Source organism: Trachypithecus francoisi, unplaced genomic scaffold (assembly GCF_009764315.1).
Source record: "Trachypithecus francoisi isolate TF-2019V2 unplaced genomic scaffold, Tfra_2.0 Lachesis_group10, whole genome shotgun sequence".
NCBI classification, from domain to species: Eukaryota; Metazoa; Chordata; class Mammalia; order Primates; family Cercopithecidae; genus Trachypithecus; species Trachypithecus francoisi.
Window position 1 is genome coordinate 15,525,599 of NW_022681455.1, and position 17,487 is coordinate 15,543,085.

At 42.8% G+C, this 17,487-nt stretch overlaps 1 protein-coding gene across 4 annotated transcripts in view; it reads left to right on the plus strand.

Annotated features, from left to right (window-relative positions):
• JARID2 (jumonji and AT-rich interaction domain containing 2) overlaps nucleotides 1–17,487 on the plus strand; it is a 279,574-nt gene that overhangs the window by 144,447 nt on the left and 117,640 nt on the right. Inside the window, exon 1 of one of the 4 annotated variants that reach the window (XM_033216292.1) lies at nucleotides 14,392–14,574. The exons of the other annotated variants lie outside the window; for them this stretch is intronic. Within the exon in view, the coding sequence (XP_033072183.1) occupies nucleotides 14,508–14,574 (67 nt within the window). The 5' untranslated portion in view covers nucleotides 14,392–14,507. Of the gene's footprint in view, nucleotides 1–14,391; nucleotides 14,575–17,487 lie in introns of those variants that run through there. 4 annotated transcript variants of the gene reach the window in all.

Consider the following 17,487-nt stretch of genomic DNA (forward strand, 5'->3'; position numbering starts at 1 on the left):
CCACATATCTCGAGTGTATCTTGAGACAAGTGTACACATATAACCGAGCGAGCAGCACTCCAGCTGACTGGTAGGTAGAGTACAATCCTATCACCCTGAAACGGTTCCTCCTTCTCCCTTCAGTACAGTTGACATGTTTGTTTGTTTATTTAGAGACAGAATCTTGGTCTGCCACGCAGGCTGGAGTGATCCTCCCTCCTCCTGGCATTACAGGCGTGAGCCACTTTGCCTGGCCACTTGAGTTCTTTAAATGTATTTGCTCATTTTGGAGTTTGTCAACACCACTGTCTCTATTTTTAAGAGCTGTTATGCTTATCGATGGGTTTATGCTGTTTGTCCAGAATGTGCTGGGTGTCTGAGAGTGTTGGGGCTGAAAGTGCCCGAAGGCCAGAGGCCCATGTGCGTCCCCTTAGCAGCTCCACAAGTGGCTCATGTAGGCACAGTGTTTGAATAAGAACCCTGCGATTGGAAAGATGGTGACATTCTCAGAGTCAGACTCTCTCTTAAACTGGCATCATGGTTTTTGTCCTGAACTGTTGTGTAAAGCCGGAGCAGATGGGCTTTGGAGCAGGCTTCATTCTGACTGTCTTCAGTGTCACCTTTCTCATGTGGCACATTAGCCACCACTGTTTTTAATTTGTGAATATTCAGAATACTCGCCTGGGTGTGTATTAAAATTAATACTTAGAAATTCTGGAACTAGGGTCCCAGACTTGGCTTTTTTCCCCAGAGGTACTCTATAGAGACATCCAGAGTCTTTTGCTAGTGCAGTGTGTCTTTAGTTAGATTGAATCCTGTGGGGAGCCCATGAGCTCTTTGTCGCCGTTGAGGATGCAAAGACAGTGCCCGTGGTCGGATAGGATTGCTAATCATATTTTTTTTTTGGCTGTGGTGAAAGTCTGTATATCAGTCAGCTCAGGCTGCCATAATAAGTTACCTTAGACGGGGCTGCTGATACAATAGAAATTTCCATTTTTCACAGTTTTGGAGCCCTTAAGTCCAAGATGAAGGTACTGGCCAGCTGGGTTCCTGTTGAGTGCCCTCTTCTTGGTTGGTTCCTCTGAGTCTTCCTCCTCATGCGAGGACACCAGCCCTCTCAGGTCAGAGCCCTGTGCCCCCATGACCTCATTTAACCTTTGTCACCTCCTCATGGACCTTAGGGGTTAGAGGTTCAACAGAAGACTTTGTGGGGAGCACATTACAGTCTCTGCAGGCCTTGGAGATGGTGACAGTTGTATTCCATTCTAACTGTAGATGAAATTAACCTCCATGTTAATCTGCAGCATATTTTCTTTTTTGCTTGTGTGATACTAGAACATTTTCCTGATAAGTCAGGAAACCTTAAAATTGTGTGACCTTTGAGAAGGCTGGATGGAGTGACTGCTTTTGAGAGGGGGATGGCGGTTGTGATGGTCCTGGAAGGATGTTTCTGTTGTCATAGATTATTTGGGGAAGCATTGTGGAATTATTTGAGGACTTTTGAGGTTGAGGGAATCCTATTTGTTAAACGGTAATTCATCTTATCTGCCTATTGTGACTCCCAGCCATTTTTTATTCTTGACGTGTAATAGAAAGGAAAGACCCTGCAGGGTTACCATATAGGGCTTCCTACAGCCAGAGGTGACTTGTTTGTGAATAGGATTTATTAATGTTCTTTCTTGTAAAGTGATATTGTCCCCTGCTAGAGTTTTCTAAATCTTCGAATTCTGTGATATGTGTATTTAAGTAGCTTTAATTACTATCAGATTTATTGTAATGGACTAGGGTAGTTTTGCTGTGCTTGTGAATGTCTTCGATCTGATTTCCCTCAAATCTAGAGGGCCCTTTACTTAGCTTTTGGAAATAACCTGTTATTACTAGAGCCACGTTAAGTGTTGAGAGTCCTGTATGGTATATCTTTAAAAGCCAGAAGAGTGATTACTAGATATGCTTTTGGGAAATTACCCTACAGTCCATAAATCCCTTAATTTACAATTTGATTTTTAAGCTCACATGCTGCCAAATCGCATCTGTCCTTCTAGCTTCCTCTTTAGGCTTTAAGATGTTTCTGTAGAGTCCCAGATTTAGCTTCTTCATAATTTCTTTCCCAAAGATCATAAAAACAGTACAGGTCTGTCTTTCAAGGAGGTGTGGGGATGAGGAGAGAAACATGAGCTATTTTATTATCTTGGACCTGCCTATTGGGAGAGCATTTGCCAGTGACATCCCATCCTTGATTATAAATTGGCAAGGCCAAACCTGTACCCTGCCATTGACATCCAAGGAGAGCTGTCTCTTGTGTTTCAGGGTAACTCATGCCCTGCATGCCTTCAGACCTCATGGCTTTTCTTCCTGACCTGTTACTAGTGTTCTTGCCTCATTTATGCTTTGGAGCTAATGGCTGGTTCAGCTCTTTCTGTATACAGGTTGTCTTCCTATGTGATCTGCCCTGCCCTTGTCATCTGGGTAATCCTTAAATGAGTCCCTGTTTTCTTTTTGCAGATAGGTGGGTGCTTGGTCATGCTTGGTACTGCCATCTTGGTGACTGGAAAGGCCATGTGCACTGAGGCTCCCAGGCTGGCTTCTGACAGTCTCTGAAGTGGTCGTCTCCTTTAGCTTTCCATGGCTTTCAAAGTTATGCTGCCATCTAATACATGAAGGCAGTCCAAGGTCTACCATTTTGCAGTCATTTATTTAACTGTCTTTTATAGTTAATCAATTTATTTAACTATTTGTTTTTATTTTTTCTGTTGCCCAGGCTGTAGTGCAGTGGTGCGATCTCAGCTCACTGCAGCTTACGCACACCGCTGCCAGCAATCCTCCCACCTCAGCCTTCTGAGTGGATGGGACTATAGGCACGTGTCACCACGCCTGGCTGATTTTTAAATGTTTTGGTAGAGATGGGGTGCCAATATATTGCCCAGGCTGGAACCCTGTTATTTTTGATAGTCTCCTTCCGTCCCATGTGATTGGGGTTTTCACCAAGGGACCCATGCTTTTGAATGCATATTTGAAAAATAGCATCTTGTCTCCTTCTAGAGTGAATTTAGAACAATGAATCTAGACTGATTTGTTCCCTAGGGGCTCCCCCAGCAGTGTACCCTCCGTGAGATGACTTTGTTCCTAGTGTCATTTGAAAGGGCCTTCCAGTTTGCTCAGTTGGAAAGTGTTACAGAGTTTTAAAGGGTGAGCTGGAAGGCTCTCAGCTGGCACTTTCTGAATCCCTCTGAGGAAAATGTTGGCAAACTCTCCACTCTGCCTGAACTCTTTTTATAAATGGAGAAGCCAGGAGTTGGGAAACCACCACACAAAGTGAGGTCGAACCCTCTGCGGAAACGTGTCATTATCCTAGCTAAGACAGTGGACTATTCTATGGTAATATGATGGTGTGGACCCCCTCCCACCCTTTGATGTTTTGATGTTTCAGAGAGCCCTTCAGTTCATCTTCCTACTACCAAAAATAGAAGTGTGTAGAGCAGCAATTTACAGTGTATTTCTGTTTTTAACTGGAGAGCCTTTTTTTTTTTCCACGAGATGCACATGGCTTTTAGTTTCCTTCTTGGACAACTTAAATGAAGAGGGCAGTGCTTGAGTGCTTTATTCAACAGGTGTCCCACCTTCTAAGAAAAGTCAACTTTTTTCACCCCCTGTCTCCTCCCCTTCCGTATTTCAGAGAACAAGTTTCCACGGTAAGGAGGAGGAGCTTGCCATTGATTTCTTCTCATGTTTGTTGCCATCGGTCTCACTTGCATTTCAGTCTGACGAGAAACCCAAGGTGAATGTGCCATGGAGCTCAAGAGGTTTCCATGCTCCTGAGCTGTCTGACTGCAGAGCCTGTAGCCACTTCTGCCTAGTCCCCAGAGAAGCTTGGAGATGGAGAAGAACCCAACAGAGCATGTTGGTGTGGGGTTCTTTATCCTTTCATCGCTGCACTGCCGCACACTCAGGTCAAGCAGGGACGTCGTTCCTAGCACTGTCCACATTGTGCAGCCCATGCTTGGTGCTTCTAGCCTTCTGGGGTCTCCCTTTATGGACGAATTCCAAGGGAATAGGTTAAGATTGCCATCAAGTGGCTGTTCTTGGTAGTGGATGTTGACATCCCTGCTGGCCGATTTCTTAGCCCCTCTGTGAGAACCTCTGTGCAAGGGATTGCCTGTCCTTTTGTCGGGGCAGGCAGTTGTTGACAGAGCTCAGGACATCTCTGAGAACGCAAGCTGGGCCTTCTCGTGTGTGCTCTGTAAAACTGAAGGTGGGCTGGGTTGTCCCTGGAGCTGTGAATACAGACCATCAGAGATTTTCTGGAGAGAATGGCTGGGCATCTACCCTCCTGCCAGCTAGGGTCCAGTAGGCCACAGTCCTCCAGCTCTGCTAGTGGAAATTGTTGAAGGATCAGACTGTCATCCCTATAAGTAAAGCCCAAGGTCCCACCAAGGGTTCAAAGAACCATCAAACTTGATACCACCATTCTGTTTGGTTTGTTTATTGTTTTCCATCTCAGAAAATGAGATACTCCCCCCCCCTTTTTTTTCCCCTCCCTCAGATGTGTTATTCTTATGATTAATGCAGTTGATTTATTTCAGGTTCTTAGTGCCTAGAAGAATATAAACATTTAAAAGGGTGATCATTACTGAGGTTGTAGATATACATTACCCCATGACTTCCTATTTGTGCTGTAGCTTTGTCATGAAGCAGGACACCTAAGGAACGGTTTTCAAGTTGCTTTGCCTCCTTCCTAGGTTCTGAATGCCAATGTCTTGTAATTAGGCCTCACCCTAGGACTTGGCAAGCGAGCCGAGAGTGCTGCGGCTCTGACAGGCGTAGAAGGAAGGATTGCCTCTCTAGTTTTCACCAGCAAGGCATCCTCAGTGGTGTTGGTGAAAGCTGCCCTGTAGGCGTAGTTGGTGTTAGGTTTGTATAGGAGGGGTACCCCACCCTTAGCAGGGCACAGAGTATTGGATTCTGAAGTCTCTGAGGAGTCCTAGCAGAGAGTTTCAGAGCCAGTACGTGGTATGTAATGGAGGCTAGATCTGTTCCAGCTGGGTCAGCGGGGAGGCCCGAGACAGACAGAGGGGAGAAAGTGACTGTGGGAGAGCATGTGATGGGGACAAGCTCTATGTTAGGGTCAACAAAAGAAAATTCTTAAGGCCTATCTATTTTAGGCAGCTTTTTAGAAATGATAAAGGCTGTGTTATGCAACCATTCACTTTGCAATCTGTCAAATCATATTAAACCAGAATTCCTGGACTGTAGCCACCTCAAGCAATATTGAATGCATCAAAAATTTGATATGTTGGAATGGGCACTGACATTGGATTGTAATTCTAGTTCTACCAGTAACTGGATGTCTGTGAGCAAATGATGCCTTCACGGGCATCCTCCTTATGTAAAACAAAACACTGGATCTCTTGGTCCCATTTGGTGTTGTTTCAGTGGTGAGTGGCATCAGGAAGTTGAAGGCATGCTCCTGCTCTCCCACTTTGCTAGCTCTCTCATGCTTTGGGGTCAGGGAAACATTTGCATGATTTTGCAGGATTTGGAGGGAAGCGAATGACAAGTATTCTGGAGGAAATGTGCCCTTCATAGCTACTGACCCTGTCCTTTGGTGTGTGAAGGCACCAATACAGTGATCCCAGAGTGGTGTGTGTGTGTGTCTGGAGGTGGCAAAATGTGAGTCCAACTCGGCCTAGGTTTTAGTGGCACTTTGTCCAGAGTGTTAGTTGATGATTGCTGTCCTTCCTTTACTGGCAAGCCACAGTAAGGTGGCCTAAAAATCACCCTTTGGGATATTCGTTTGTATGTGAAGTTTTCCCTATTGTTTTTAGTTTTCTGAATAAGCCTGTGGCTCTTTAACAGTTCCAGTCTCTATTTCCCCTTCTCCCCTCCCCTGCAAGCTAGACTGATTACCACCTCGAGCCATCTGCTACTGAATTTAAGGTGATTTGTCAGCCTGCTGCTGCATTTGCCCCCTGAAAAGGATTCACCTTCTGTCTGACTTGCCCAGTGTATGGGGGAGGTGGTGAGGAGGGGGTTCTAAACTTGTAACAGGGGACAGCAGAGGGATGAGGGACTGCTGCAGACATGGCGGCAGACATGTTGGTCAGCATGGTCAGCAGTATAGGTCATTACTACCCAGCAGAACTTTGTGTGATGTTGGAAACATTATGTGTCTGTGTTGTCCTATATATATAGTAGCCACTAGCTGCCTGTGCTGCTTGAACTTTTGGAGCTTTGCTGTCGTGATTGAGAGACTTTTTTTTTTTTTTGAGACAGGGTCTCGTTTCGTTGCCCAGGCTGCTGGAGTGCAGTGGTACGATCTTCGCTCATTGTAACCTCCACCTCCTAGGTTCAGGCAATTCTCATGCCTCAGCCTCCCCAGTAGTGGGGGTTACAGGCGCCCACCATCACGACCAGCTAATTTTTGTATTTGTGGTAGAGATGCGGTTTCACCATGTTGGCCAGACTGGTCTCGAACTCCTGACCTCAAGTGATCTGCCCACCTCGGCCTCCCAAAGTGCTGGGATTGTAGGCGTGAGCCACCATGGCTGGCCAACAGACTGAATTTTGTATTTGATTTGGTTTTGGTTAATGTAAAATTAAAAAGGCATGCGAATCAAGTTAATGTCGCCATAGAGACAGGATAATCATGAAATGGTGGTGAAATTCTTCCCCTGTATCCCTATGCTCTGTTTGTTCTTGCTTTTAGCAGGAAGTCTTCCTGGGTTTTCTTTCAACTATCCTCATGGTGTATTATGTAGACAGTTCTGACAAAGTTAAAAAAAAATTGATATTTTACTCAAATGCCTTTTAGTCTTTTGGGCAATGTTAGAATATGTTTTCCCATGGTATCCATGCCACTATATTGAGAATATAATAAACTACAACCTAGCAATTTATTCCTGAGTACAAAATTATCTTTGTCTGCCTTTGTCATTTACCTTATCTAGGTTTTCCCTTAGCTCCATGTAAGTAATGTTGGTAGCTCCATCTCATTTCCATCATTGAGTAATTCTCTTGTGATTGACTCTACTTCTGTGCTGTTGATACAGCCAGTTTCCCTGTGATACCATGTAAATTTTAAAATATCCTTTCAGCATATTACTAAAGAAAGTCATCTGAATTGTGGAAAAATTCAAGATTTCAGAAAACTGTAAAGATTGCCACTGGAGAGAATACCAGAAATGGTGTTCCATATTTATCACAGCACTTGGGTTATTTCTGGTCTTCTCCATGATATATGAAGCTTTTAAGGAAAATGCCAGGAAGAATATACACGAAATTGTTAACAGTGATTACTGGTATATTGGGACTTGGATGATTTCACTGAGTAAATAAGAGGAGGAGGATTCTAGGTAGTTTTGACATTTATTTAAATGTTTAGTAACAGAATGAGGTTATGTTAGCAGGATATAAAAGGCACGCATTTTGAGAAAGACACAAAACTGCTTTAGTTACAGAAACAAAATCAGCCTGCAAACAAAGAAACAAAAATGGGAAAATTGAAATTAATAAAGACCTAAATATCTAGAAAACATCATATATGTAGATTTCTGCGTGTTATATTCAGTGCTCGTGAAATTATATTTCATCTCAGAATCTGAAGATGAGGTTTTCTACTTCCTAGGAATTTCTCATTTTAATCAGTGAGTGTTGAGATACATAATTCATTGTAAATTATATGAGCTATTTCTAGTCTAATAATTTCAAACATAAAGAGATGAAGAGTTTTTTTGACACATTTGCCTTTCCCAGAGAATGTTGAATGTTAGGTGCATTGTATGTAGCGTGGGGCTTCCCAGATAAGAGCACCTCAGGCTTACGCAGCCCTGGATTGGCCCTGAGACACCGCTTACTCTTCAAAAGCATAAATGCATTGCAGCATTGTGAGGGTTATTGAGATGAGCAAGGCCAATGCAGTGGCTCACGCTCATAATCCCAGCACTTTGTGAGGCTGGGGTGCCTCGGGAGGATCGCTTCAGGCCTGGGCAATATAGTGAAACACCATCTCCACAAAAAATATAAAAAATTAGCTGGGTGTGGTGGCGCCTCCCTGTATGTAGTACAGCTACTTGGGAGGCGGAAGTGGGAGGATTGGTTGAGCCCGGAAGGTCGACGCTGTAGTGAACCTAGATCGCGCTACTGGACTGCAGCCTGGGACACAGAGCAAGACCCTGGCTCAAAACAAAACAAAACAAAACAAAAGATGATCAAGACTAAATCTTCTTCTTGAAGGAACATGACAGTTGAGTAAATGTTACCTTCGTGCCTTTTGAAATTATATTGGAATAGCACCTGTCAAATGGAAAGAGGAGCAGACGCTCTCTAGGCAGAGGAGAGAATAGTCAGAAAAGGGAACAGCATGTGCAGAGGCCTTAAAGCTCCAAGGGTGAAGTAATACAGAGAATGTGTCAGCTGCGGCACATGTAGGACTCAACCCAGCTACCCCAGTGGCTTCATGCAGTAATTCAGAACCAAAGCATTGCTGATTGGTCTATTGCATGGCTCAGGAAACCGATGTAGAAGAATTCTTTTTTTTTGAAATGGACATAGAATTTAAACCAAAGACAAAATAATTAAAACAAGCTACATTTAAATTTTCGCTTCTGACGTTAATTTGTTGTATTAACCAACAAACTAATTATTAGAAGCAAATCGTTGCTTCTGTTATTGGTTTGTTAGTATTAATTTCTAGAAATTACCAGATTACAGATTTGTTAGCCTCCATTTCCAAGTTGCTCTTTTGAAAGATTTTATCAGTTAATCACACTAGCAGCACACGAGAGTACTACTTTTGTCAGAGTCAGAAATTTGAAAAGGTGATTACTCACTCTTCAGTTTTGACCTATCAGCCTTTTGTTTCAATGCTTTTTTTTTGGGTGGAGGGGATGGAATTTTTGCTCTTGTTGCCCAGGCTGGAGTGCAATGGTGTGATCTCGGCTCACTGCAACCTCCAGGAGTCCTGAGTAGTTGGGACTACAGGCACACGCCACCTTGCCCAGCTGATTTTTTGTATTTTTAGTAGAGATGAGGTTTCATCATGTTAGCCAGCATGATCTCAATCTCCTGACCATGTGATCCGCCTGCCTGGGCCTCCCAAAGTGCTGGGATTACAGGTGTGAGCCACCATGCTCGGCCTAATTTTGTATTTTTAGTAGAGATGGGATTTCTCCATATTGGTCAGGCTAGTCTCTAACTCCCAACTCAGGTGATCTGCCCACATCAGCCTCCCAAAGTGCTGGGATTCCAGGTGTGAGCCACCACTCCCAGTCCTTTTTTGAGACTGATTCTCACTCTGTTGCCAGGCTGGAGTGCAGTGGCGAGATCTCAGCTCACTGCAGTGTCCGCCTCTTGACTTCAAGTGATTCCCCTGCCTCAGCCTCCCGAGTAGCTGGGACTACAGGCATGCACCACCATGCTTGGCTAATTGTTTGTATTTAAGTAGAGACAAGGTTTCACCATGTTGGCCAGGATGGTCTCGATCTCCTGACCTTGTGATCCGCCTGCCTTGGCCTCCGTAAGTGTTGGGATTATAGGCGTGAGCCACTGTGCCTGGCCTCAGCGCTTTTAATATACAGTTTTCCTTTCTTCACTATTCCTAAGTAGGTAAACAGCTTTTTTTGTGATTCTGGTTCAATTTTACTTTATACTATTAAGTAATGTTTTCAAAATATTCTGAAAAAGGTTGATCATCTTGTTTGACTTGGTATTATTTCTGTGTTCACCTTTTAAAATTCATTAACTGGATCACCTTCAAATATGTTAAGTACATTTTATTATGTGTTTCTTTTTCCAACCAAAAAGCCAACAATATATATTGAACCAAAATTTGGGTATTTTATTACCATAGAAGCTTATGAATGCATGTAGATAGTCCTATATGTTTACAGTGTTTCACAAACCCTTTACTTGTGTAATTAATGCCCCCAACCAGTGTTGTCCTTATTTCCATTTAACAGGCAAGGAAGCTGAGGCAGAGAGAAGTCTTATGATTTTTCTTAATCATTCTTAATCATAGCTGTATGTGCTGTGATCCACTAAGGTGTTTGGTGCAAGATGTTTATCAAATAAGTCAATATTTTTTAATTTAAAAAATTCATGGAGAATGCAGTAGTCCTCCCATATCCACAGGTGATACATTTCAGTACCCTCAGTGGAAGCCTGAAACTGTCGTTATTACCAAACCCTATATGTGCTGTGTTTTTTTCCTATACATAAATACTGTACAGTGCAGATCATTCACGTCCTGGGCAGGATAGTTCAAGGTTTCAGCATGCTACACGAAATGGTGTGCAATTTAAAACTTATGAATTGTTTATTTTGGGGATTTTAAAATTTAATATTCTCAGACCTTGGTTGACCACGGCTGACTGAAAGCTTGGAAATGTAAAACGCAGATAAGGAGGGCTACAGTGTTGTCTGAATTTGAACGAGTACATTAATTGTAGTATTAACAACCCAGTTAGTTTCACAAGTTTGCATACTGTCACCCAGTCCAGGTCACCCTACTATGTTCTTGTAATTATTGGTATTATTTTATAATTGTACAGTGTGGCCTTGTCATGTTGGCAGAGTTCAGCACTGTTGGTGTTTCAGGAATTACCAAGCTTTCTTGGAAAGCGTTCAAGCCAGACTCTGTGTGTACCTAATTCTGGTTGGTATAGTGCCAGCGTATTAACTTTTATTTAAATAAAATTCCAACAAGTAATATTTATTATTACTATACTGCTACCATAGAATGCCCACACTTTAATGTTTTTGAAAGTCAAATATTAGCACAGTAGATCACCTTTCTGCATTGACTTCTATCACACCCTGTGTGATATGGTCAGTACTACATAATTTCATCCAGATAATACAGAAGTATCATTACAAATACATGGCTAATGCTGTGTGACCATTAAAATTCTGTATTATGTGAAATTATCTGGCACCATAACCTTGTACTCTCTTCTATCACACGATAATCCACACCATCCTACCCCTCCTTTGTGATTAGTAGTTTTGGGGAAATTATTAGTTGTATGGTACTGAAATACCTAGGCACCAACTGGATTGGTCCTGGGGTTGAGGTGATAATTAGGTGGATGGCAGCCATGAACCTAGTTGGCTGCATAGAATTTCTGTGAATATGAGATCCCTTCTGAAAATTCTGACTTCTCCTGAATTAGAGGTCTCTCTTGTGACATGTTATAGAAGGTCTTTAAACATTTTGAGATTACAGTGGTAACATTACTGGTGCAAAATCAAAAGTTGACACCTGCTTTGGAAACTGATTTGCCATTCAACTTGTAAATTTGAACATTTGCATATCCAAGGATATCTACCACTTCCAGTCCTAAATATCTAAGAGAAACTCTATCTAGTTCATGATTTCCAGGAGACTTGCAGAGAGGACTTGCAGCATGGTTCATGATAGCAATAAACTAGAAGCACCTTAGATGCCCTTGGACATGAGAATCATGGTGGAATACCCACCATTCATCAGTTGTGTAGTAGTATAACTACTCCATTTGTATAATAATGAAAAATCGGTAGGCAAGAGATATAAGCAAGGTTGTGGATAGATCTTAGTAACTTGATGTTGAGTTGGAAAAAGCCCAAGTCCCATTGGAACTGTTTTGTAAAGTTTATAATCAAATGCAGTGAAACAAAGTGCTATTTATATATGTTTATGTTATAATATAAAAAAATTAGCACATAGGCAAGGCTTTAGTTTATGTTTGAGTAGTTGGGTTTGGCTGCGGGTTCACAGATACTCTTTATATCCTTCAAAATTAGAGTGGACTGATTGTCCAGAGGACTTTCGTTTAAGATTTATGACTTGCTCTGATATTCCACTATTGAAACTTAGATGGTGGTGCCTTCGTCCTATTAATGAACATGGATGGAGCAAAGAAAAGTTCTTCCCCAGTCTTTCAGCCCTCTCCTCTTTCTTATCTTTAAGTATTGCAAGTTGTGTTGTTATTCCTAAACGGAACATATTTCTTAGTGTTATTCTTGGCCTTCCAGAGGATGCTGTAAGTCTAATATGGTAGTTTGCATGTTTCTTCTTTAGTAGGGGACCAACATTTCATCTAAACAGGCTAAAACTTACGGGTATTCTCATCGGAGAGTTTTGTTAAGTCTCCTTCCCGGCGGACAGGCACAGGACTGACTTGCATGTACTGTATTTTAGGAAATATTGCCTGCATGATCAGGAAGTAATGATGATGGTTAGGCTTTTCTTATTTCTTAAAATTTAAATACCTGTTTCTCTTTAGTTGACTAGAAGAGAAGGAAGCAGTGGAGATAGGGAAGGGGCAGATAGTGTTTATTACTGCTGATACCTGTGTGCACTCTCAGTGTTTGAGTGACAGAACTGGGGGTGTTCAGGAAAACCACTAATCATACATGATTCTGAAACTTCATTTCTGGCCAACTGTTTATGTCTCAGGGTTTCTACTTTTCTTACTAACCTTGCTAAGAATTAGCATTCATAAGAATATCTGCTTCAGGTCTCCTTTCCAGTTCTGTGCTTTGGGTGCTGTTGATCACTGAAGGAGCCAAAAGACGTGTCCCAGTAGAAGGAAGAGGAGAAAAAGGCCAAATAGTCATCCCCTGAATGTCCTTTAATTGATTCTGTATGACTTATGCTGCAGTGGGATGCATGCCAAACACTTGTTCCCTGTTAACAGGAACACGCTGCACTGTAGAGCACTAAATAAGGGTCTGCTGTGGGGGCTCACCCTGGGGGCTCCCCTGGGAACTATTGGAGAGCAACTCTTTTCCAGCCCTCTGTGTTCTGTAGGGAATTGTATATTGAGGTTACCCCACCCCTTCTTCCCCAGTGCCACTGGCTTCTCGGATAGCCTTCTGTCTGTTGAGACATAGGAGCTAGCTCTGTGACCTTTGCTAAGAGACAAACTTGTTTTTAGCCACAGCTTCATCATCTATTACGTGGGGGAATTGTAGTAGAGTATCTCTGAGGCCCTATGTATAATCCTGATTTTAAAGTGGTGGATATCAACTAGACACTAAGGAGGACCATATTCTACCTTCCTGATGTCTCTGTGTGTGTGCGTGTTTGTATATGTATATGTATATGTATATATATATTGATGTTTATATATTTTTGATGTAAGAAGTTCTGGCATGTACATGAGCTTTAATGATTTACAAAACAAGAGTTGGCCATTGTGGAGAGAATATCCAGTTGGCCTTGATTACTTGCTAGCCTGGGTGACTTCACTCCTGAGCAAAGTTGATATCTACCTTCAGAGTTTTTGTGAGGTATAAATAAGTTACTGGGTGTGTAGTATGGGAACCCAGAAGGGCCTAGTTAGATGGTTCAACAACTAGGAAACAAGAAGCTGGAAGTATTAGTAAGGCATGTTTCCAGTTCCTCTGAATGCATCTCAGGAAAACTTCCAGTGCTATGTGGGCTTGGCCACCGTCTTCCTCCCCTTGGAAGGGCATGAAGAGAAGCGTGTGGTAGTGTTGAGAGCATGTGTTTTGGACATTATCATTGCTGGTTGAAGTTCAAAGGCTTCAAGAGAATTGACTTTAAAAATCAAAAAGCTATAACATATGAAAGGAGATGTGTACTCCAGTTGTCTGAGGCCAGGGAGCTGGCCAGCCCTCAGTTGGACTCCTGCCTTTTTCACCCCTCCCAGCAGCTGCCAGACCACAGAGCCGGTTCTGTGAAAGATCCTCAAGAAACAATGAGAGAAAACAGCTTCTGTTTGATTAGATTAGATCAATTTATGTGCCTCAGGGAGGGGCCTGCGCAGGGCAGGGGGAGGGGTGGCCCTGTGGTGTTGGTGGGGGTGGCGGTGGCCCATGCGGTCACTTCATAAGTAATGAGGCTCCCTGGAAGCTGGAATTGGAGGAAGGGGGAGGGCGGGCTGGAGGGAGGAGCATGTGGAAGGAGATTTCTGCAGTCTGTCTGGAGAGCTGCCCAGGTTTCCCAGCCAAAAAAACAAATAAAAATAAATAAAAGGCAAGTGCTGAATGACACAGATTATGATATTAAAAAGGGATGCCATTGAAACTGCGCCCTGGAGCCCGCTGTCCTTGGGGGTGGGGTGTGCTTGGCAATGGGGTGGGGGCATCTGACCGGCTGGGGACACAAAAGTGTGCACAATTAAACTGTGAATGTCCCCCTCCCCCCCATATGTCAGAAATTCTATACTTCGGATTTGTCTGCATTGCAGGTTGGGGAAATGGCAGGATGAAAAGCTAGTGGCTCTTTTCCTTTTTCTCATTTTAATTTATCAGGGTGGGGGGAGCCAGCCGGAGACCCCTCCTCTTTGGTGTTCGATTCCCTCCCATGCACATAAATAACCTTCTCTCCTGGCTGCCTCCCCTCCCCCTCGGCCCCATTGCTGTTCTGGCCGTCCTATTGCCGCGCGGAATCTGCACTGCCGCTTGCTTATTACGTACAGGGGAGGATTGTTGACAAGTGCTCCGGAGCCTGCCTCACTGCGCTCTTCCTCCCTCCCTCCCTCTGTCCTTCTTCCTCTCTGTCTCTCTGCAATGATCCGGCTCTGAGGATGGCTGCTCCACGGGTCTGTCAGGTGCAGTTTTTGGTGGCTTATCTTGAGGAACCTGGGATAGAAGGTCTGTTCCTATAAATAAAAGACAAACCAAATAGCTCTAGGTTTGTTTCAGGCTGGTGTGGCTTTTGTTGGAGACATAGGCCTTTGTGGGTTTCCCTGCTGGGGTCCTGATTAAATCCATTGTGGATGGCAAGGTGCTATATATATATATGAGAGACTGTGTAAAAAGTGTTGCGATTTGCTTAATATTAATATTCTTTTAGCTTTGATATCCTCCCTAGGGGCAATGGTGGCTCCTGCAAAGGCACTGTGGAAATTTACAAGAGAGAATTAATGTCGCTCTTAAAGCATTAAGCTCTGTTGACCATTTTGGCCAAATCTGCAGTTTCAGTCAGGCTTGTATGAATTTAGACATTTCTCTGGAGACTGAATGCCATCCAGCTATAGCTGGTCCCTTTTATTTTATTTCTAATTTATTAGATCATTTCCCAGCATTTAAAAATAAATGTTTGATTAAAGTTAATTAGTTCATCCTCACCATAGCTCTGGTTTCCTTCATAAACAGCATGTTTGCTTTCATTTCCATTAATCCTTTCTTTTTCTACCTCCATCTTCTTTCCTTGAAAGATGGAGGAAACTGAGGCATGCAAATAGATCCTGAGATCTGAAGTGATTCTAGATTGAGACCTAAAAGCTTTAAACTTCTAGTGCTCTTGATTCTTCTCCCAAATTTCGTGCATTAATTCCTGTCTGTATTACTGTCTGTAAACACAGATGATTTTGAGGAACCTTCAATGTTTGGTGCCTCAAATCTTAGCAGATTCCATAGCCACATTCCTATAGTGATGCTTTCTGTACTGCTTTCATGCATTATATTTCAGTAGTGGAAAGAATGCTTCTCTGCTAGGCAGTAGGCCTTTCTAAAGTTATTTGTTGTCAGCAGGTTTTTTGTTTTTTTACTTTGAATGGACTACTTAATCCTTTCTGAATATATTCCTCTGAAAAGTGGGAGGGCAGCTGATTTCTTGATATGTGAGTGAGGTAATAAGGAAACTGGGTAACTGCTGTCCCTCCAAGTCATGCTACAAAGAAAACAGAACTTAGAACTTCCAAGAGATTCCTTTTATCCTAGGGAATGAAGGCAGCCCAGAGAGGTTTCAGGGCAAAGGGTGTGGCTGTTTATTTATGTACAAATTGTGGTGTCAATCAGGACACAAAGTTTGTGGAGCTTTGCCTGTTTATCATTACAGATTAGTACACAAACCGATAACTTTATGGCACTTGTCGATTGAGTAAAAGCAGCAGCTTTGCCTATCATTGGAGAGCCTGGCTCAAATTGGATAGCTGGTTTCTTTTGGTACCTTACATTTGTGGGGTAAAGATGATAGGAAGCTTTAGAGACCTAAATACATACACACTTGTAATTACTTGAAGGCAGAAGAGTATCATTAGCTATCTGTGAACGTGCTGTGTTCATGGACATCTCCCTTTGAGGAGTGCAAATTCTGTGAGATGAGAAATCAGATTTGGGCCTGTCAGTTTATCTGAACACAAGACTTTCTACATGTTGGGCTCATTTATCTGTCTTAGAAAAAATTCTCAAAAAAAAAAAAAAAATGCCCTTGTATTGCTGTCTCCTTCTTGTGACTGAGTTCCCTTACTCTGCGTGATGCCATTGTTCTGCCGCTCATGGTTACACACCAGCCTAAGTCCACTGTTGCCTTGAGTCAGTTCCCTTCTGTAGGCGGCTTTTGACCTTGGAGGTGGTCAGTTGTGGGCCCTCTGTGGTGTGGAATTCTTTTCTTGAGCTGATGGAAGCTCGAGTTGCATATCCTAGGGGATTCCAGGGGTTTATGTTTTGGTGGGTATTTATAACTAGGGTGTCTGGTGGGTGTGTGTTTGACTGTGTTGTCAGTGTAAAATTAAAAGGGCGTTGAGATGAAGTGTGGACCCAGAGCAGTTACGGCCTGGGATGGAGTAGCCATGGCATTGGACACAAAACTAGAACTGCTGATTGTAGAGCATCGTGGGTGTTTATAATTCAGTCATTATTATTATTCTAGGTTCTGCACTTGTTCTGATTGTTATAAAGGTCATATTAAGGATGAAGAAGGAGTGAAGAGGGGAAGAGAATAGGCAGGATGAGCCCTTGCCCCAAAGAAGTAAAAGGGAGTTGTGCCAAAATGAGCAGTACATTATGTTCACAGTGGTGATCATCATAGTTTAAATAGCTTCTGGGCTGATTGGGAAATCTTTCCTGAAGATTACGGCTCTTTGTTTTTGTGAGAGATTTTGTGTTGAATAAAGTTAAACTGTCAGCCTTGTCTATTTTTATTTATTTTCGTTGGAGCCTCTTAGTGAGCAGTGTTTTCTGTCCCCCTGGGATTGTTGGTTAGGATGTGTGAAGGGGAGATCTTTTGTCTTTTGGTGGGTGGTTCTCAATCATTTGGGGTCTAGATAGCCAGAATAGGGCCCATTCTAGTAGTAGCAGTGTTCTGCTTACCTCTTCCTCTGAGGAAATAGGACATGTCTGCTAGGCTTGTTCTTTGTAGCTCAAGGCATTTATTGCCTTCTGGGGCCCAGGGTCCCATCTTTCCCAAAGGTAGTCATTTACTTGGTTCTGAAATAGGAAAAAAAGGATAGAGTCAGGCATTTTTCTTATCTACCCAGTGACCCAACTTTTCCATGTTAATAATGACCACCATGTCAGGTCTTAGTATCTAACACTTTCTCAAAAAATTGTGCATGCAAAAGAGGTATAGATTGTTGAAGGTGTGTCAAGGTATAGATTCTGGTGGTGGTGAGAGAGCTCTTGTGAGATTGTTGATTTACAAATCAGTATTTACATCTGTTTTTTGCAGGGGTTAAATGTAACAAAAATATGTTCCCTGTGTCCACGTATTCATCCTCCCCATCCCTGCCTCCAAATCTTAGGACTGTTTTAAGGGGTGATGGGTGGGGTGTTTTTAGATTG